This window comes from Erythranthe guttata, chromosome 8, assembly GCF_056151865.1.
Source record: "Erythranthe guttata isolate IM_541 chromosome 8, IM_541, whole genome shotgun sequence".
NCBI classification, from domain to species: Eukaryota; Viridiplantae; Streptophyta; class Magnoliopsida; order Lamiales; family Phrymaceae; genus Erythranthe; species Erythranthe guttata.
This window is the reverse complement of record NC_142540.1, coordinates 22,542,220-22,563,468: the sequence shown is the minus strand read 5'-3', so window position 1 is coordinate 22,563,468 and position 21,249 is coordinate 22,542,220. Positions and strand designations below refer to the sequence as shown.

The following is a 21,249-nucleotide window of genomic DNA, read 5'->3' as shown; positions in this document are numbered from 1 at the left end:
CATGAACACAAGCAGGTGTATACGGCATATATTGAAGACGTACAATGCTAAGCAACAACCATTTGGCATTGGAGAAAAAAATGTCACCATAGAACCCGAAGAGTGCGAATTGATATTCGGTCTATGATCTGGACCTAAACAAACGTGTTTCGACATATTGCATCGGGCACACTAAGGTCTAATTCAACGGAAGTTTGAAGATCGTGCCCAACTCAGTTTTTGCAAATGAGAGACCAACTTACAAAATCATTGGCTGACAGAGAGCAAGAAGACTTCAAAGACGTAATTAAATTGATAGTGCTATATTTAATTAGCAACCACCTCTTCAACCCATCACCAAGCATAGTGGCATGCATAGTGGATATTCAGATACTGTGACGATATCAATAAGATGAATCGGTATAATTGGGCAAAAAGAGTGACAAAATTCTTCCTAGACAACGTCAGGACCAACGAGGCAACCAAAGTGAAATGGTTTACACTATTGTTGCCGGTGAGTTATGTGCCTACCTCCCAGTTAGACAATATGCATGCGTCGTAAGGTATAGTAATGCGTCGTAAGGTATAGTTAATCGCTAGAATAACGACCTCCTGAAATGTTTAGCATCCCCTTGAAAAACTTGCCCAACCTACTTAATAAGGTTTGCCCAATTCGCACTTCAAAACTGAGATTGATCAAACACAGCATTCTCCTCAACAAAACAATCCTTTCCCTTTCCCATCACGCACACCACTCATTCATTCTCTCTCTACATAATTAACATCATTAGTGCTTGCACACACTGGAATTATGGTAACTAGACACACAATTGCACACCCTTTTCTACTTAACTATCTTAATTCGATCAATCGATAATTGTCGTACCAATGACATCATATACCCAACATCATCATCATCGCCCAACAAACCCTCCCCAACACCAGCTATGTTGTACAACATATTTACATTGTTAATAATAAGCACGTTCCACTTTTTTTTTTTTTTTTTGATAATTAAGCATGTTCCACTTAGCACTAAAAAAACCAACCAACTTTTCACAACTAAAATGTGTGAAACATTTTTTAACTTTGAAAACACCATCGAACTTAAAAACCGGCAACACAAAAGGCATACATCGTTATATACAATCATGTACAAATATAGAGCGGAATTGTCAAAGCAGGTAAATAAAATTGCATGTTACTACTCTATAAGAAAATACATTGTGCCAAATCGAAATTACAAATCGAACTACGTGTTCATAAGAACCAATCAACAAACAAAAAAACTTCAAAAACACAAAAATCCCAAAATTAAAGAGAAAACCGGCAATAATCTTTCACTATTGAATACCTATGTGCGAGCGTACAACAGATAAACACTCCGAAAAGCACACCAACGACGTCGGATGAATATCCACTGCACGATAATTCAAAAAAAACTCCATCGTGCCAAATTACGACTACGCTGTATCGGAATTCCTTTTGGATTGTTCCTCAAATTTCCGTTGATTAGGCACGCGTTTTACCTGAAAAAAACTTGACAAAATGTGGTCGTGAAACGCAAGAAAACAACGTGTTATTTTGAAAAAAGATTCGATAAGGATATTTTAGATATATCAATTGAATGGAGGGGTATGTCTATTTTTGTTTTAAAAAAAAGTAGGGGTGGTATTTAGTGCTATATTATTCTACTATATATAAAACCATCTTATATTTTATTTGAAAAAATTAATTTTTAAAGTGTTTGGATATTAATCTACATAGTTACTTTGACATTTTACTAGGAGTGTGGATGTGCATTTTAAGATGAACAAACAAAATCGTGAGGTATTTTGTTAAAAAGAAAAGCGATAGAAGGCTTTCCTCAAAAAATGAAATAAAAAATTGAACTCATGCAAGTTCGTTTCAGCTAACCCTTTTGACTTCAAATATCACAATTGTATTATTGAATCTTGTCCAATAAAAAACATGTCTAAAAAGCAACATAATGTAGATAACATAATATTTGCTGGTCTTCCCAACCAAACGAGACCTTATGGCATTATATCATTATATAGGGTAAACAACATAAAACCCCCTGTGTTAAGGAAAACCTGCGCCAAATCCCCCTTTGTTTTGTTTCTTGCGTAAACTCCCTTGTGTTTTATTTTACTTTGCACGAAATCCCATTTTCCGTTAAAAGTTAACATCGTTGACTATAGAGGGGGTTTTATGCATGTTTTTTTGTAACATAGGGGGATTTAGCTCATATTACAATAGAAGTGGATTTTATGCAAAAAATAATTTATTTTTTTAAATTTCATATTATTTTCTGAAATTGAGTTGAACAGATTTATTCAATTACAATACGAAAAATAAAAATTTAATAAGTGTGGTAAATGTTTTTTTAGAAAAAAATCAATTTTTATATGATATAATTTATTAATGTATGAATTTTGATTTTTTAAATTATATAATTATTTTATTAGAATTATTATATATGTTTATAATTTCTTATTGATTAATTATATGTGAAAAGAACATAAATAATTTGAGAAATCGTTCCAACTTCCATCTCGAGTATTATTTCTTAAATTTCATATTTTAAATTAATAGATATATTCGACTTATTTTAAGAAAATAATTTGAATTTTAAATGAATAAATTAATTTGCATAGACGCTCCTTGTTTTGTAAAATTATGCACCAAATCCCCCTATGTTACAAAAAAACATTTTGCATAAAATCCCCTCTATAGTTAACGGTGTTAATTTTTAACGCAAAATAGGATTTCATGCTAATTATATTGAAACACAAGGGGATTTTACGTAAAAAAAAAAAAAAAAAAACACAGAGGGATTTGGCGCAGATTTTCCTTAACACAGACCGGTTTTATGCTGTTTACCCCTTTATATTATATATAAAGGAAATGAAATTTGAAATCATATTTAAGATCTCTCACGCACGCGGTTACTTTTGGTCACTCCTTTTTTAAAGGGCGATTATCTAATATTGTTTTTCTGTAAGCAGAATTTCAACTACGTGACTTTTCATCCATCACACAATTGCAATTTCATACGAATTCTCATTTTTTAACTGTGTATCTTTTGATATATATATATATATATATATATATATATATATATATATATATATATATATATATATATATATATATATATATATATATATATATATATATATATATATATATATATATATATATATATATATATATATATATATATATATATATATGGACTGACTTGTATGAAATCATAATTTCGATTTAAATATCGGCATTTATTTTTTGGAATTTTATTGGCCAACTTTGATTTTCAAGTTTGCTCTTTGAATCTATTTTTTCATTTATGTTAAATTGCTTACCCTTCCATGGTTAACATTCGGTTGGTAGTTATGCAGATGACTAGAATTTGAGATCAAGATGATATAACTCTTTTAATATAAAGCAGTGCCTTTCTCCTGTTTGATGAAATGCCTCAACCAAATGCAAACTCAAGACTCAGTGGTTGAAATAAGTATTAGTTGATTTCCTTACTCAAACCGCTCCATTTTGCATACAATGTGTATCTATGCTTGAAGATCATAAGGGAAGCTAATTAGTTGTGGGGTTAATGTGCTAATAATAATGTTTTTTTTTTTTCGTTTTATGAAATGCGACAGGTCCTATTGAATATAAACTGCTCTCCAACAATTTCCCAGTCTCCTGATGGCGATTACGACAGTAAGTATTTTTTATTTTGAAAATTCCATATGTTGAGAAGAATATGAGTACAAATATTGAACTTTTCAAATGCACCAGTTTGGCTTCTACAATTAAACTAAAATCCTATTGAGTTTCCCATATATTTAATTCATCATGTTTGACTCAACTACTCACATGGCGAAAAACATATAAAGAAAAAAAAAAAAAAGGATTTATGTTCAAAGGATTATATTTAAGACGCAGAGGGACTCAAAGTAGGTGTAGTTCTTGTAGTTTTTGTATGTAGATTATCAAATGGATCATGCACAGTTGATCCAAATTCTGTTTGCTGCTCTTTGTTTTCAAACCTTTTCAGAATTTATTCTTGGAGCTAATAATTCACTTTATCCGAACCAAACTCTTTCTGATGGAGATACACTAATTTCTCCAAGCCAAATATTCGAGCTAGGATTCTTCTCACCGGGTGCATCCAAAAGCAGTTTTCTTGGGATATGGCATAAAGCTACACCAGATATCATTATTTGGGTTGCAAACAGAAAAAATCCGATTATCGAATCACATGGATTCTTGATTCTGAGCAATGACGGACTGCTGATTCTCAATACATCTCGGAGCTCACTTATTTGGTCATCGAATATATCCGGGCCTGTATCAAGCCCGGTTCTTCAGCTTTTGGATAATGGAAACCTGGCTCTTGTAGAAGATTCCACGACCGATAAAAGTAATTACATTTGGCAGAGTTTCGATTATCCATGTGACACCAGGGTACCAGGGTTGAAGCTGATGCAAAACCCTGATACTGGTGTGGAAAAATACTTGACTTCTTGGAAAAGTGCCGAAGATCCATCTCCTGGAGATTTCATTTACAGGATCGAAAACCGTGGATTTTCCCAAATGGTGATTCGAAAGGGTAGCAAGAAAGTGTACAGAAGTGGCGCGTGGAATTTCAACGGTGATTTCTTCACTGGAGTCAACCAGTTCCCCGAGCCATCTTGGAATGTCAAAACGGTCTTCGAAAAGGGTATGTTGATTTCAATCTCCGACCCTTACAACGAATCGTACGTCACGAGAATGACAATCACTTCTACGGGTTTTGTTCAACGCTACTTGATGAACGATAAAAGAGACTCTTGGAGATTAATGTATGAAGTGCCGGGAGATTATTGCGATAACTACGGGCGGTGTGGTCCTAATGGCATCTGCAGAATGCACGAAAACCCAGAGTGTGAGTGTTTGAAGGGATTTGTTCCGAAATCTTTAAACGAATGGTCCGTATTCGACTGGAGCGGTGGGTGCGTTAGACCTGCACCGTTGGATTGCGAGAAGGAAGACGGGTTTCTAAAGATGGAAGGAGTAAAGTTTGCTGACCCACTGATCTTCATAGAGAACTCGAGTATGGGCCTTAGTGAATGCCGTGATGAGTGCTTAAAGAACTGCAACTGCACCGCTTATGCGGATCAGTACAGAAGTGATGTCAGCAGTGGATGTTTTATGTGGTTAGGGGACTTGATCGATCTCAAATTGTTCGGTGCAGATTTTAGTACAGTGCCGTATATCTATATCCGCGTGCCTATTTCAGAACTTGGTACGTGAAAATATGTTTACTGAACTTGTATTGTTTCTTGGAATGATCTAATAGTTGGCTGTTTATTGAAGGAGGAAATACGACTGATTGGAAAAAGAAGACGAATGCAACCCCTGAAAAGGTCATATTTATAGCAATAGGTTCTGTTTTTGCTGTGCTTGTGTTAGGCTTATTATTTGCATGCATGCTTCTGAGGATGAGACGCAAGAGACAAGGTTATTACATTATCGATCCTTTGTTGTTTTTCATTCGATTGACAATCATGTGTTAAGAATTAAGGAGCCTTTACAAGAGACAAATAGAAAACTTTTTTTGACAGATTTGAAGAGGAAAAGAGAGGAATTGGGGTTACCTTTATATGCACTGGCAACCATTGCAGCAGCCACAAACAACTTTTCGGTTGAAAACTTGATTGGAGAAGGTGGTTTCGGACCGGTTTACAAGGTATTAAAAATGGCCATTTGATTTTTGAGCAAATAATACAGATGATTAGAGATAACTTGTTATATAAATAGATAATAAATCTTGCAGGGGAACTTATCGGGAGAACAAGTAATTGCAGTGAAAAGAATGTCGAGAAATTCCAGACAAGGCACCGAAGAGTTCAAAACCGAAGTGATCTTGATAGCCAAACTCCAACACAGGAACCTCGTCAGAATATTGGGGTGTTGCATTCAAGGAGAGGAGAAGATGTTAGTCTATGAGTACATGCACAACAAAAGCTTGGACTATTTCATTTTCGGTTTGACCAAAACGAAACTTCTATTTCAATTAGTTATTAAGTTATGTATTATAACTACTACAGAAATCCACTCAAATTCTTTGACATGTTGTTGCAGATCAAGAACGAAGTGTGTTATTGACTTGGCCAAAGAGATTTGATATTATTATGGGGATCGCGAGAGGGCTTCTTTATCTCCATCACGATTCGAGACTAAAAGTTATCCACAGAGACTTGAAAACGAGCAATATTTTACTAGACGAGGGCTTGAATGCAAAGATATCTGACTTTGGTTTAGCTAGAATGTTGGAAGGAGATGAGACCACTTCAAGAACAAAAAGAATTGTCGGAACATAGTAAGTAACTATTAGCACAGCAAATAAAATATATGTTTTTATTAGTTTCGTACAAAACCCTAATGAAAAATAAAAGCCTGTTAATTGCAGCGGTTACATGGCTCCAGAATACGCCTTTGACGGAAAATTCTCAATAAAATCGGACGTTTACAGCATGGGAGTTGTTATATTGGAGATAGTGAGTGGTAAGAGGAACAGAGGCTTCAAAATTCCTGCTTACTATAGTAACCTTTTGGAACAAGCATTTTTGCTTTGGAAGGAAAACAGAGAATTGGAGCTAATGGATCCGTGCTATAAAGATTCGTTCGATGAATCGCAAGTAAAGAGATGCATTCAAGTGGGATTATTGTGTGTCCAGAAACAAGCACAAGAAAGGCCTGTAATGCCTACTGTGCTTCTAATGTTAAGTACCGACGATACAAAGTTTCCTCCGCCCAACGAACCGGGATTTTTCTCGGGGAGTTGTTCGAATACTGCACCGATTATTGCATCAGAATGTAAAGAGGCGAGTATTGGAGTAATAACCATGACTCAAGAACAAGGAAGATAGTTGCTGCATACTTTATTATTTATTTCTTTAACACAATAGAATTTGAAGGTTGGACTGAATTTATAAATACTTCTCATTTGCACATTTTATGTAGCATGATAGTTGGTTGATAGTATTGCATTCAATGGTCAAATTAGGGGCATAAATTGGAAAGCAATTTTTGAATTCAGCTGATTCCTGGACAATATTTTTCATATATTGATGGAGGTCGATTTAACCACCATCAACATTGGCTCTTCTCGAATACCTTCCCCGATCTCGATCGCCGGAAAATTGTTTCGTTCACCTGAAATCCCGGGGCTTGAGCCCCGGGGAGACCCTCCGACGCTCAAGTTAATTGGGGAAATAATTCAAGAGAGAGTAAAATGATAGAAAAAGAAATAGAGAAGAAGACGATGTGAGATCTCTGATTTGATCGTGTACTTTAGTGTGTGTAGGAGTGTGTAATGTGTGTAAAATAAAGCGTACCATCTATGGTGGAGAATATGAAGTATTTATCAGTAGGACCGGCAATTGAGCCGGGCCTTCCCGAAGCCCGATGGCTCGGCCCGATTTTATTTGAGTCGAGCTCGATAAATTATGAACCAGGCCGAGGTTGAGCCTTTTTATTAAACCCGATTAAACTATGAACCGAGTTTGAGCTTACCATGGCTCAACCCGAATAAAGCCCGACTAAGTATATATATATATATATATATATATATATATATATATATATATATATATATATATACACACACACACATGAATGGATGTAAACAAACAACTAGTAGTAATTAATTCATAAATTTAATCAAATCCAAGTGAAAAGTTTCTTAATGTAAAAAATACTAACATTTTCTTCATTCATATAAATATAAGACCTAGTATATGCAAAACCTAACGTTAACAGTATGTTGCAAAATTTAAGTTGAGGGTTTCTCTTGTCATCAATGGAGGTAATCTTAATTTTCACTATTTTTTTCTTTCAATGATTATTCTAGATATAAGTTTTATTTTAATTTATCATTGTTTTCGACTTGCAATGAGTATTCTTAATTTATTATAGTATAAGTTGTTTTTTTTAACATGTTCGGCTACAAAGTTGTAAAATATGTAATTTATATATTGTCCGATATAAGCCTGATATAAACCCGAAGCCCGAAAAATACGTGAGCCGAGTTTGAGCCTATAGGCACGAGGCCCGATAGTATTTTAGCTTCAGCCTATAACAACGAGGCCCGATGGTATATGAGCTTGAGCCGACCCAAACTCGGCTCACATGGCCCGATTGCCAGCCCTATTTATAAGTCATACCTACTCTTGAGGCTTTGACATAATTTTGAGCTCATTAAACATGATAAAGTTGGGTTATGGCCCACCAATGAAATCCAATCTCAAAGATTTACATGAGCCCAATAGAATGCTAAATTGGCGATCATCATCAATCATCATCATCATATATATATATATATATATATATATATATATATATATATATATATATATATATATATATATATATATATATATATATATATATATATATATATATATTAGCAAGCACCACGTGCGTTGCGCGTGATTACGTATGATTTTACTTGTTATATACGGGATAATTATATTTTTCGTCCCTATACTTCACCACTCATTCATTTTTCGTCCCCAAACAAGTTAGAGTGACATTATTCGCTCTAAACATACCATTTTTTTGTCCTTTCCGTCCTGCCGTTAATTCTTGCTGTTACATTGGATGAAAATCTGATGTGGACTTCAAAATCTCAAATATGCTACTGACATGGATAGTATTATTTCGACTTTGCATGAAATATCCATATTTGAACTCAAAACATGCAGTGAAATTACCATTTGCAATATCGGCGTGCGCACAAACTTTAGAATTAATTAATATAGAAACTATGCAACTACGTCTATCTTTTTTTTTTTAGTTGTTTTCGATATGATTTTCTGTTTTTCTATTCAATTAAAAAATATTAGAAACGATTTTTAGTTGTTTCCGATTTGATTTTTGTTCTTCTATTCGATATTATTAGAGACGATTGAAGATTGCATCAATAAAAAATTTTTTTTGAATAAAATATGGATTAATATCCCCTACGCGGAACATATTTTTAGTTGTTTCCGATTTAATTTTGTGCTAGTTGCTCTCGTTCCGAGCGCCGTGTTTTGTGGAATTCGTTCCGCGACATATTTGAGACGATTGGAGACACTCCTTGGATTTCAGGGGGTGACTTCAATTCAATCTTACTTGAGTCAGAACGGAATAGATCCGTTTGGGATAGGAGACTAGATATGGCTGAGTTTGGTGCTATGGTTTTGGATTGTGGACTTTCGGATGCCGGGTTCTCTGGGGCTAGTTCTTGCTACACTTGGGAGAGCCCTTCAGGTCTTTTGGAGCGTTTGGACAGGATTCTATATAACTCTGCTTGGCTAGATTTACTGCCTTATACGCAGGTTACCCACCTCTCACGGACCTGGTCGGATCATGCTCCTCTTTTGGTTTCGTCGGCTGCTTCTTCGTCTAGGCCTCCTGCTTCATTCCGATTTCAGCATATGTGGATCCGCCACGCTACGTTCCGTCAGACTGTGGAACAGGTTTGGGATTTTCCGTGTGTTCAGACAGGGATGCTTCGATTACATACGAAGTTGAGACGATTGAAACAGAAGCTTCAGTGGTGGAATTGAAATGTTTTGGGGGACGTGTTCAAGAATAAAGAGAGGGCCGAGGCAGCTGTTCTAGAGGCCGAGCACAAATATGACTTGGATCGATCCCCCGAGAACCGTGCAAATTTGAAAAAGGCCACTGTTGAACTTACTCTCATGCTCAATATTGAGGAGGACTTTTGGAAGCAGAATGCAGCTTGTAGATGGGCGACTGATGGAGAGAGAAACTCTAAGTTTTTCCACTCATTAGTCAAGAAAAAGCGATGTGTCAATCGTATCCACTCTATCTCTCATGGTGATTCGGTTCTCACATCTGCTCAGGAGATCAAGGATTCGGGCGTTGATTTCTTTAGCAAGCTTCTTACCGATGATATGCCTAGTTTGTTTCCGGTTGATGAGTCCCTATTTTCCGCTCCTCAAAGGGACTTTACTTCAGTTTCTTCTCGTCCGTCGGTTGAGGAGATCATAGATGCAGTGTTTGGGATTTGTCGAGATAGTGCTTCGGGTCCTGATGGGTATTCTTCGCTATTTTATCAGCATTGTTGGGACTTGATTCAATGTGATGTTTGTGAGGCGGTTTGGGATTTCTTCGAGGGTGGATCTATGCCTGCGAGCTTCACTGCTACCACCTTGGTTCTTATTCCAAAGGTGGACTTTCCGACGTCTTGGACAGATTTCCGGCCGATTAGCTTGTGCAACGTGACCAACAAAATTATCACTAAGTTACTTACGAACAGACTGGCGCCTCATTTGCCCCACATATTTCTCCTTCTCAGAGTGGGTTTGTTCAGGGTCGTCTCATTAGTGATAATATTTTATTGGCACAGGAGATGGTCCATTCGATATCAGTTCGTTGTCGAAATTCGAATCTAATTTTGAAGCTGGACATGGAAAAGGCTTATGATAGGGTTCAGTGGTGGTTCTTATTTCGCGTACTCAAGCTGATAGATTTCTCGGCGAACTTGATTGACATTATTCGGCGATGTGTTTCCTCGTGCCATTTCTCTTTACTGATCAACAGGGAGCTGACGGGGTATTTCACTTCGACTCGTGGTCTAAGGCAGGGAGATCCGCTCTCGCCGACTCTTTTTGTACTTGCGGCTGATTATTTTTCGAGAGGTCTAGATGCACTATACAGCCGTTGCCCGAGCATGTTTTATTCTACAAGGGGAGGCATCCCTATCTCCCACTTGGCTTATGCGGATGATGTGATGATATTTACCTCGTGCCATAATTTTGGCCTGAAGAAGCTGCGGGATTTTCTCGATCAATACTGTCGGACTTCGGGTCAGTTGATTAGTGTGCACAAGAGCACTTTCACAGTTGATAGGGCGTGTTCTGATGGTCATCTTCGCACTATTTCTCGGATTCTCAGTTATCCGAGAAAGATCTTCCTATCATTTATCTTGGAGCTCCGCTATACAAGGGGAGGGATCGGGGCAGTCTGTTTCTGGCTTTGCTTGATCGCATGCAAGCCGGGATTTCGGGTTGGGCTCGGACCGCTTTGGCTTTTGGGGGCCGTCTTGCCTTGATCCGGAGTACGCTTTCGACTATGGCTTTGCATCTTGTTCAGGTTATTCAACCTCCGCAGTACATTATTCAGCAGATTGAGCAGTGCATGGCCTGATTTCTTTGGGGATCTTATGGTAATCAACGCCGGCCTCATTGGGTTGTTTGGGAGACAATTTGTCGGCCAGTTGGTGAGGGTGGATTGGGGTTGAGACGTATGACGGATGTGATTGACGCATTCACCTACAAGCTTTGGTTCCGATTCCGTGCTCAGGATTCCCTTTGGGCCCGTTTTCTCCGAAACATGATTGCCGGAATCGGTTCCCAGGTTCATCCGTTGTGTCTTCACTCTATAGCACGGTGTGGAAGCGCATGTGCCATGTCCGTGAGCGTGTTCAAGCTCAAATATTTTGGCGGATTGGTCCAGGTCATGTTTATTTTTAGCACTATCACTGGTTTGGCGATGGTCCCCTTTCGGGCATTATTGATGGTGGTCGGCTAACGTCAGTTCAAGTGGAGTATTATTTGGTTAATGGTCAATGGGATCGGAACAAGCTAGCTGAGGATATTCCTTTTGAGTGGGTTGATAGGATTTGCTCGGTCCCAATCTCTGGTGCTTCGGGTGATTTGCCCATTTGGAGAGCTTCTTCGGATGGCAAGTTTTCCTTGACCTCGGCTTGGGCCTTGATACGACAGCAGCATACCCTTACCCCTCTTCTTCGTATATTTTGGGGATCTTGTCTTACTCCTACAATTTCTATCTTTCTTTGGCGTCTCCTTCTTCAGCGTCTTCCGGTGGATCTCAAACTTCAGTCTCGAGGCACCTCTCTCGCCTCGAGGTGCTATTGTTGTCCAGATCCATCTATTCCTGTGTCGAGTCTTCGTATCTCAGTCTGTCGAGTCTCCTTCTGTTGAGTCGATTGATCATATCTTCGTGGAGAGCCCGACGGCTAAGAGGGTATGGCATCATTTTTCTATCTTTTTGGCTATACACCTGCACACAAATTTTACTTTATTGGCAGCACTTCACTTCGCACACACTCACACACCACACACACATCACGACCATTGTGCCTTGCTTGATCTTGTGGTTCTTATGGATTGCAAGAAATGACAACAAGCACAATGATATCACGGTTCGCGCTTCTTCCATCATTTACAGGGTCATCCAGTACATCAGGATTCTTCATCAACTCAAATTACTTTCGGCAGACAGCTGGACTGGCATTCCACACGTGGCTGGGTCTCTTGGCCTATATTACCGAGCCAGAACACCAACTCTCACAACTCATCGAGTTATTTGGCTTCCATCGGATCCGTGTTGGGTGAAGCTAAACACAGACATAGCCCGTAGAGCATCCAATCAGATTCCAGCTATTGGCGGGATTATCAGAGGTTCGGACGCTGAGGCCATACTTGCATTTCACGAGAGGATCTCTGCCCCGAGCAGTATTGCAGCCGAGCTTGCTGCCCTTGCCTCGGGGCTGAGATTTGTTATTCAGAGGCAATTCACAAGAGTTTGGATCGAGCTTGATGCAGAAGTGGCTGTTCGACTTCTTTCGCACACGGACAAAGGTCATTGGAGTCTTCAGAGTTCTCTCACGGCGATCCGGAACTCTCTTTCTACTTTGGAGTACAGGATTACACATATCTACCGGGAGGGCAATACAGTCGCTGATGCATTAGCTAACTTGGGGTGTCAGACCGAGTTGGCTCGTACCTTCACAACAGCGGAGCTTCCCCGACCTATTCAGCAGATGATTAGGATGGACCAGCTTGGATATCCATCCTTTCGACGACAGTTTCGCACATAGGTGCCATGCATTTCACGTTTTTATATTATTGGTAGCTTGTACTTTCAGTTTCTACATAATTTAGGCATTTTCGTGAACTGTACATGTTAGGCAGGTTTGGCGTGATTATGGATTGTCTGGGTCTATCAAGAGTAGACTGTTTGCCGAATGGTGCCACACATTTCGCAGCCGTTATACCTGTTTCGCCCATTTTTGGCGAAAGTGTAAGTGGCATCGGCTGTTGTGGTGAGGCGAACGGTCTACCTTGGTCTTCCCCGACCTTCTATGATCATTCCCACCCCTCTCATTTTTTATTATTTGGGCCACTTGTTTTGCCCGTATTCTTAACATTTGGTTAGTTAGCTAGGGTATTTTGTTTGTCAATTGCTATTATTAGCCATCTGTTAGGCAATAGCAATTTGAGCGAATCTCATTATGTACTTCTTAAATTTTGTTTCATAAACAGGTAGGGGGTCATACCTAACCCCCCACCCTCATCGGGTGTCGTTCTCTTAAAAAAAAAAGTTACAAAAGTCACCCATATTAGTAATGAAATAATTTCATATTATTGGTTTTCAAATTTTATCTCTCCTACATGTTAAAATAGTGTTTTTTTATTGGTTAATGAGTTTCCTTTTTACAAACATTATTTTGATTAAAAAACCGTTGGAGCTATATGCAATATTTATAATTTCCCAATTGAGGAAATTTTAAGCACAATAATTATATTAATTGCAAAAAAAATCCCACTTACAATAATCATTAATCACCCATATTATTAATGAAATAATTTCACATTATTGATTTTTAAATTTATCCCTCCTACATGTCAAAATAATGTCTTTTTATTGGTTAAAATTAGTTTCCTTTTTATAAACAACATTTTGATTAAAAAAAACGTAGGACTTAAATGCAATTTTTTTTAATTTCCCAATTGACGAAATTTTATGCACAATATTCTATTAATTGCAAAAAATCCCCACTTACCATACTCACCTATATTTTTAACTAATTGATTTTATATTATTAGTTTTCAAATTTTATCCATCCTACATGTCAAAATAGTGTCTTTTTATTGGTTAATGAGTTTCCTTTTTTTTTAATCAATTGTTTCATAATAAAAACGTAGATTCGTAAAGGCACATAATTCTTTTTTTTGGGTAAATGAAATTTTATACACAATATTTATATTACTTGCAAAAAAAAACCCCACTTACAAGAATCACCTATATTATTAATGAAATAATTTCACATTATTGGTTTTCAAATTTCATGTCAAAATAGTGTCTTTTATAGTGTAATGAGTTTCCTTTTTATAGACAATATTTTGATTAAAAACAAAATCGTAGGACTTAATGCAATTTTTATAATTTTCACATATTATTATATTTAAATTAATTTAGATAAATCCGAAAATTATATCAATTTAAGTTAATTAATTTATTTGTTACCTTTATTACATTCCTTAACTCTCCTATAAATTACCATTCAACACATTCACCCTCTTCAACTTTTCCACATACATTTTTTCTGTTTCGGAGATATGGAGAGAATTCTTGAGAAAGAATTGCACTGGTATCACCTACATGCAATGGTATATTTCATTTAGTCCCTTTTGTAGTATAATTTTAATTTATTGCTTTATTTTGTATTTGATTTCTTCATTCAATTATATATGCAGCCTTTGAGTAATGCTTTTGTTGAAGTTTCTCGGTTGACAGGATTGTCTACTATCAACCTTTGCTACGAGGACGACAATCATTTTCAAGTTGTTGTGTGTCGCGACGAAAAACATGAAAAAATGTATGTGATGTTGACTAAGGATTGAACAAAGTTTCATTACGCAAATAATATGGTTTGCTGTAACAGGTACTCCTTTTATTTCAACCAATGGGATGATGTACTTGAGGTCTGGCTTGGCCCAGCCTTTTAAATATTATGATATGTCTTGGCACTCCTTAAAAGCTTTATTAATACTATGAGTTGCATCGATTTTCAAATAATTTCGATTTTCTTTATTAAGTTATCTATCATTTATACATTACAAACATATGTATTCATATAAATCGAATCCATATAGTAGCCACGTGGAAAGAGCATTGTATTCCATTAACATAATTGTGCGCATCCACACGAAAACGAGTACCCATAAGATAAACCAAATAAATGTATGGAAGGGAAAAACTATTATAATATATTACAAAAGAGCCACAAAGTTGGGCCAAAAAAGAAAATTTGAAAAATATCTAAATAACTAATCTTTACAAAGATGTTGTATATCCGATACATGGATATGTATTGCTTTTATAATTTGTGAAAGTAATGTTATATGAATCTAAGCCCATATAATGTTAATATTTATCGTTAAAAACTATGTATAAACCGTCTTTATTGTTTTAATAAAAAGATCCATAAACTATGTAACAATTATATATAAAAGTGTAAATCCTGTACAAAATTATATTTAATTGTTATTGTAATAATGTACAATAAGCAAATCGGATATATACAAATTTTCACATGTACAAAATTATATAGTGTTTCCATCTAGTAAATGTAAAATTTATTAACCATAAATAAAATACATATGGATATTTTATATATCGGACATATATTTTCGTACTGTATAAATGGATATTTATTTTATATGTACATTTTCGAAAAAGCTTAATAATAATAATTATCTGCTGCTTGATCGTATTTGCAGATTGATTTTTCGTTGCTTATTGATGTTCGTATACTCAACAATGAGGATTCGGAACAAGGAAACAAATTGATACGATCTCTCGAGTATCATAAGAATTCTTTACGAACGTAAGAAAACTCTTCTTTATTATTTCTCTTCATTATAAAACCCTAGCACAAGACGACTATTTAAAAATAATAAAACCCTAGAATTCTAATCTAACTAGAAAAGATAATTCCATAAACTAATAAAATACTTAATATTTCTCCTAACCCTAACTCACGGCAATATATATATTATAAATATACTAATCTAATTAATTAATAATAAACTATTAACTAAACTAATAATTAAACGATATATTTAATAATAAATCGTATCAAACCACCCCTCTTGAAATGAACCTTGTCCTCAAGGTTCGAGTCAATTTGGTCCCTCTCGTTTGCGTTTCCACCTATGTTTGAATTCGTCGACTTTCTTTCCGAGCAAGATGTATTCCTTTGCTTGACCAATTTTCACAAGCACGTGACTATCTTTCTTGATTTTCTGAGTGAAGTCGTCTCTCTCGGTGGAATCATGAACCTGGTCTCCAAAGTGATCCACTTTAGCCAAACAAAAACTAGATAACTTGGAGTGGTATTCCTCTTCACAATAAACAACTAATTCCACCGAATTCTCATCATGTAAAATTGGATCTTCCTTAAAACTATGAAATTCTTTCAAAATTTCGTGCAATTCCTCGTTCTCCTCCTTCGTTAATTTCTCGTATTCGTCCCACTTTATCTCAGTTGACTCCGATTCTTCTTCTTTCGGCTCTTCGTCCCACTTTATATCAGTTGAATCTGATTCTTCTTCTTTCGGCGATCTCACAAAAACTTGGGGCTCTTCGAAAAAGTCATCATCGTCATCTTCCTCTTCCTCCGGCAAGAGGCTCGGCAGCGGCAGCGGCAGCGGCGGTGGCGTTGGGGGTGTTTGGCGGCGGTCCCTTCGGCTTTGATGATGGCGTTGACGTCGTCCTTGACTTTGTTCGAGCAATTTCTGAAAATCAATCCGTAATTTCTCAACGGATTTTTCCAATCGCTCCAACCGTCTTGTTTCTGACATCATGATTTTCACAAAGTTTTGATGTGATCTCAACTTTGCTCCAGCGTAGCTTTGATGTAATCGCTGCCTTGCTAACGAAGCATTGGTGTTAATCGCAACTTCGCTCTGATACCAATTGATACGATCTCTTGTGTATCATAAGATTTCTTTACTAAATGTAAGAAAAACTCTTCTTTATTATTTCTCTGCATTATAAAACCCTAGCACAAGTCGACTATTTAAAGAGAATAAAACCCTAGAATCCTAATCTAACTAGGAAAGATAATTACCTAAACTAATAAAATACTTAATATTTCTCCTAACCCTAACTCACGGCCATATATAAACCTAACAAACTATTCTAATTAAATAATAATAATAATAATACTAACTAACTAATAATTAAACGGTATATTAAATAATATATCGTATCACAAATCCGTTAGTTTGGTGAGTGAAGGTTCTGTACACAATGAAATCGCTCCAGAAACATTCTTGCCTAGCGGCAGTGACAAACAGGCAGTTGTTGTAGTACCCAGCTCAGGTACTATCGATTTTCCGGGATTTATTTTTAAATTTATTTCGGTTAATTTTACTTCTAGTCCTGTAAGTTGGTCTAGTTAGGGATTTTTAGTCCTAAAAAATGCTCCCGAAAATTTTGAATTTTCTTCGTTGATCACCGACGCGCCAAACAAACTCCTCGGATTTTGTTTACAATAGATACTTGAAAAATTGCGAGATTTCGAGGTACCAAACTAACTTTGCAAGATTGAATTAAACGTGCATGCGCAAAACCAGAAGTCGATTAACACAATCTTAGAGAATGAATATATATATAATTTTTAAGTTTTCAGATAATTAAAATTCTGCGATTTTGACAAAAGTGGACTAAAAAAAAGCGCTAAATTTGCAAAGTTATTGCATGTAAAATTAATACGAGACAATCTAAAGGATTAAACACCTAAATACACCCCCCCACTTCTACAGGTACTTAAAATGTTTCTTCACATAATATAGTTTATTAATTTCATTCGTTTGGATTACGTTTGGCATTATTTATATACGATCGAAAAAGGATGTGTGGGGTTAGAAATTAGTTTTTACTCGAGCGTGTATTCGTGTTAAGCTTTTTTATGTTTCTAAGTCGAAACTTCTTTGTTTGGTATTCTTTCTTTTTGTGGTCAAGCTTTTTGGAGTACGTAAAATGGTGAATCTTTAGGTTTCTTGTAAATTGCAGAACGGGAAGCTGACGAAAATTTGTAATCTTATGCTTCGTTTGGTTGGTAAGACGAGTCACGGTTAACTACAAATGAGGTCTTGTTTGGTTAATAACTTATTACGAAATTTTATCTTGACTAATTTTATTTGGGGAATCAAACGAGCCTTAAGGATTTAATTGTATAGTTGGATTATTAGGAGTTTTTTTGGTTATCTATATTTGATTAGATTGAATTAAATGAAATTCGAGTAACTCCACTAATTAATTATTTAATTAGTTAGAAGTTTGGTTTCTTAGATTAGATCTTCTATTAAATTTGTTAAATTCGATTATTTTATATGAATTGTCTATACAACCACTTTGTTAACAATAATAATATATAAAATTTAAGGATGAAATTGTTGTTTTTTTCTGTTTAGTCACCCACTAATCACAAGCGGGGGTTACTACTAAATTAATAAAATAGTAACATATAGTAGCGGACTTTATTTTTTATAGCGGTTTTAAATAAGTATAAATCTTATCAATCGAACATGTTATCAACTCTTACTATTTAGTCAATAGAACCTAATTGTGGTAACCGAACGACCCCTTAATCAATTTTCTCGTTCTTTGTTACTCATTAAACCCTTTTTATGTTTTCTTATTTATTCATGTGTTGGTTCGAAAAGAAAAAAAACTCCCAAGAATACGTATATAAGTCAAATTCATCCGAAGTTCCGAAGATACTAGAAACAGCTGTCAATCGGGATCTCCAGTATTCGTCCATGGTCAACCAACCGGTCAACCGGTCAAATTCAGGACTAGTGACTGTACATATATCAACACAAGCTATAGTACTCAAGATTCAAGAATCAGAAACTAGTAGCAGCCAGCATTTTATTTATCAAATCACATCCTATTTTCATCACAGTTTCTGTGTTCAACAGGAAATTAAAGCTGGATTATAGGTGATCTTAATCTCTTCAATTCAAGAATATTACACGTATACGGGAAAAAAAAGAGTTTAGAAACAAAACGGCAGTTAATATTCCTTTGCAGAAAGGCGCTGAGTCGCGGTCCACTCTTCGTTCGGATTCAAAGTGATTTCACTATCCATAGCAGCTGCCTCAACACAAATCATCTCCTTATACTCTTCATATCCAAAATCAGATATCAAACCGGCATCATCTTCCCATGGATTCCACACAACTACAAAAATATACGTATATAATACACGTTTTATTAAATAATCCGTTGCATTTATATATAAATACGACACTATGAAGTATATATATATAAAAAAAAAAAAAAACCTTACCAATTTCAGGAAGACTATCATCTTTGTGAATGGTAATAACTCTTCTAAGCTCAAGGTCCCTAATACGGATCTCATCGGGAGTGTTCAGGTATGCCCTGTCCAACTAAAACCGAAATTAAAAAGTGATTATAGATAATTAATTACACCAAACATAATTAATTAAACTTATATATACATACATACTTCTTCTTCGAAAGTGAGTACATCCGCCTCTTCAGTGAATTGATTGTGATTTAGATAGTCCCGATAATCCAACCCCTGCAATCCTTCAATTCGAGTTGCACTAGAAAACGGATTATTAATTTAGTTAATTCACTGTTGCTACTATATATTTTTTTTTAAAAACATTAATATAATAATGTCATTAGTATATATTAATTTACAGGATATTTGAGACGGAGAAGTAGGAGTGATAGGCAAATTTGAACGCGAAAGGCTCCCCATTAGTGTTGACATTTTTTACACGAGTCGTCATAGTCAGATCTCCGGTGGGTCCCAGGATAACACGTAAACGGAGCTCAAATCTGCAACATTAATTAAACAGAGTAAATATATATAATTTCGATTATGATATAGTTTTATATATACCAAAATTATTAATTAAAGATATAACTGTAAAGTACTTATGATTAGGCCAGTCTTGGAAGTCGTCGGGTTTATGATCGAGAAGAAAGTCAACGTATGCATGATCGAGTGTCGGAGGGGGAAAAGCTGTATCGTGTGTCAAATTCCATACTTTGGTTCTAGCAAATCCATGTTTCTCCAGGAATTCTTCGTCGAAAAACTGATCATGCATGATTAATTATACACCATGTTATTTTCTTCTACTTAATCAATATACACACATATATGAAACCGAATAAACGCAATTAGGCAAATGGCGTCACAACGAATAAAAAGAAGCAAATTAACCTTTGGGAAGCAAATTGGGATGCCTCCACGAATCGGGTGAGGAGGTCTGTAAATGGCCTGGAAATTAAATAAAAATATGTTATTCGTTATCATTTTCGACAGTTGGAAGAGATAATCTTTTAATTAATGGAAGAATGAGACATGCAAATCAAGAATTTACCTTCGCAGAATCATGATTAAATCACTCTTAAATATAGAACAATTCAATAAAAACAATTAACTAATTCCCTTACTTAAATATATTATGCATGATTATATATATACAGTTAAGAACAGTAAAACAGAGCCCGATTTTAATTAGGCCGGTGATTAATTATCGGAATATACAACAAGATCGATCATCTCACACTAATTAATAACATAATGTATTAATCACAGAAAATTAAAATTAAACCACTGGTAATTAATTAAATCAGAGGAATTAAAAAGTACCTGTTTACTGAGAAAAAGTAACTCTTGTTCATGTTCATTCTTCCACGATATTACTTGAGCTCCATAAAACAGAATCTACAAATGGATCAAATCACAATCAATACAGTGAAACCCTAACCCCGCACCATTTCTGTAATTACTAAAAAAAATCAAATTAAATTAAAATAAACTGCGTTAATCAATTAATTAATTACGTCGGAGCAAATCGGAGAAATTTGAACGTCTGAGACTGAAAATATATATACCTCGGCGGAGTAACCATCAGGTTGGCTGAGAATGACGGAACGGCCGCCGCGGTTGTCTCGGCCTGTAAATCTACGCGTAGGCCGCTGCACTGGCGCCGGAGGACCAGCCGTGGACGAAGATGCCGTTTCCGCTGACATGTTCACTTCCCGAATGTGTGTGTGTGTGTGTGTGTGTGTGTGTGTGTGTGTGTATTGGATGGAAGAAGAAGCACTCGGATGATTTATGTAACTGCTACAGATCAGAAAATTGAAAATGGTGTTTCCGCCTTCTTCACACCTTTTATACTAACAGAATCTAGTTTGCGCTCTAACTGAAATCGATAGATACAGCTTTCCGGCATGAATTTACTTCAATACCCCTGTATGTTCTCTATTCGTGTTCTTGTTTCTGCTAGTTAATTAATTGTAAATTTTTTTTTTTTTTTTTTTTTTTTTTTACATTTCCGGGACCACAATTTTGGTATAATTGAACATAATTTGATTAAATCTTGATATTTATTTTTTGTA

General features: G+C 35.8%; 3 protein-coding genes across 4 annotated transcripts; 2 read left to right on the top strand and 1 right to left on the bottom strand.

Moving 5' to 3' along the window:
* Window positions 1–3,255: 3,255 nt before the first annotated feature.
* LOC105964890 (G-type lectin S-receptor-like serine/threonine-protein kinase At4g27290) lies at window positions 3,256–7,032 on the top strand. Of its 2 annotated transcripts, XM_088822399.1 has the most exons (8): window positions 3,256–3,499; window positions 3,645–3,705; window positions 4,043–5,272; window positions 5,344–5,487; window positions 5,592–5,716; window positions 5,804–6,014; window positions 6,112–6,349; window positions 6,440–7,032. In XM_088822399.1, exons 3-8 carry the CDS (start codon window positions 4,471–4,473, stop codon window positions 6,897–6,899), a joined length of 1,980 nt encoding a protein of 659 aa, XP_088678525.1. In that variant the 5' UTR covers window positions 3,256–3,499; window positions 3,645–3,705; window positions 4,043–4,470; the 3' UTR covers window positions 6,900–7,032. The 2 variants fall into 2 exon arrangements, with proteins under 2 accessions (XP_088678525.1, XP_088678524.1); XM_088822398.1 differs by lacking the exon at window positions 3,256–3,499 and having other exon boundaries at window positions 3,616–3,705.
* A 4,257-nt stretch (window positions 7,033–11,289) lies between these two features.
* LOC148768845 (uncharacterized) lies at window positions 11,290–12,886 on the top strand. The gene is made up of 4 exons (XM_088821361.1): window positions 11,290–11,400; window positions 11,517–11,731; window positions 11,859–12,030; window positions 12,095–12,886. Exons 1-4 carry the CDS (start codon window positions 11,290–11,292, stop codon window positions 12,884–12,886), a joined length of 1,290 nt encoding a protein of 429 aa, XP_088677487.1.
* A 5,955-nt stretch (window positions 12,887–18,841) lies between these two features.
* LOC105965067 (putative glucose-6-phosphate 1-epimerase) lies at window positions 18,842–20,880 on the bottom strand. Its single transcript, XM_088821360.1, has 8 exons — window positions 20,743–20,880; window positions 20,498–20,572; window positions 20,066–20,122; window positions 19,777–19,937; window positions 19,537–19,677; window positions 19,337–19,436; window positions 19,154–19,256; window positions 18,842–19,044 (listed from the first exon to the last, which is right to left on the bottom strand). The coding sequence occupies exons 1-8, from the start codon at window positions 20,878–20,880 to the stop codon at window positions 18,878–18,880; spliced, it is 942 nt and encodes a 313-aa protein (XP_088677486.1). The 3' UTR covers window positions 18,842–18,877.
* Window positions 20,881–21,249: the final 369 nt, after the last annotated feature.

Excerpts from the sequence above, each read along its gene's own strand:
- LOC105964890 (XM_088822398.1), top strand. The coding sequence starts at position 3,636 with ATGCGACAGGTCCTATTGAATATAAACTGCTCTCCAACAATTTCCCAG. Across the intron at positions 5,273-5,343 it reads CGTGCCTATTTCAGAACTTG|GAGGAAATACGACTGATTGG; the intron begins GTACGTGAAAAT and ends TGTTTATTGAAG. Across the intron at positions 6,350-6,439 it reads AAAAGAATTGTCGGAACATA|CGGTTACATGGCTCCAGAAT; the intron begins GTAAGTAACTAT and ends TGTTAATTGCAG.
- LOC105965067 (XM_088821360.1), bottom strand. The coding sequence starts at position 20,880 with ATGTCAGCGGAAACGGCATCTTCGTCCACGGCTGGTCCTCCGGCGCCA. Across the intron at positions 19,938-20,065 it reads TCCCAATTTGCTTCCCAAAG|TTTTTCGACGAAGAATTCCT; the intron begins GTTAATTTGCTT and ends ATGCATGATCAG. Across the intron at positions 19,045-19,153 it reads TGATAGTCTTCCTGAAATTG|TTGTGTGGAATCCATGGGAA; the intron begins GTAAGGTTTTTT and ends ATATTTTTGTAG.
- LOC148768845 (XM_088821361.1), top strand. The coding sequence starts at position 11,290 with ATGACGGATGTGATTGACGCATTCACCTACAAGCTTTGGTTCCGATTC. Across the intron at positions 11,732-11,858 it reads AGAGCTTCTTCGGATGGCAA|CGTCTTCCGGTGGATCTCAA; the intron begins GTTTTCCTTGAC and ends CTCCTTCTTCAG. Across the intron at positions 12,031-12,094 it reads AGAGCCCGACGGCTAAGAGG|CACTTCACTTCGCACACACT; the intron begins GTATGGCATCAT and ends CTTTATTGGCAG.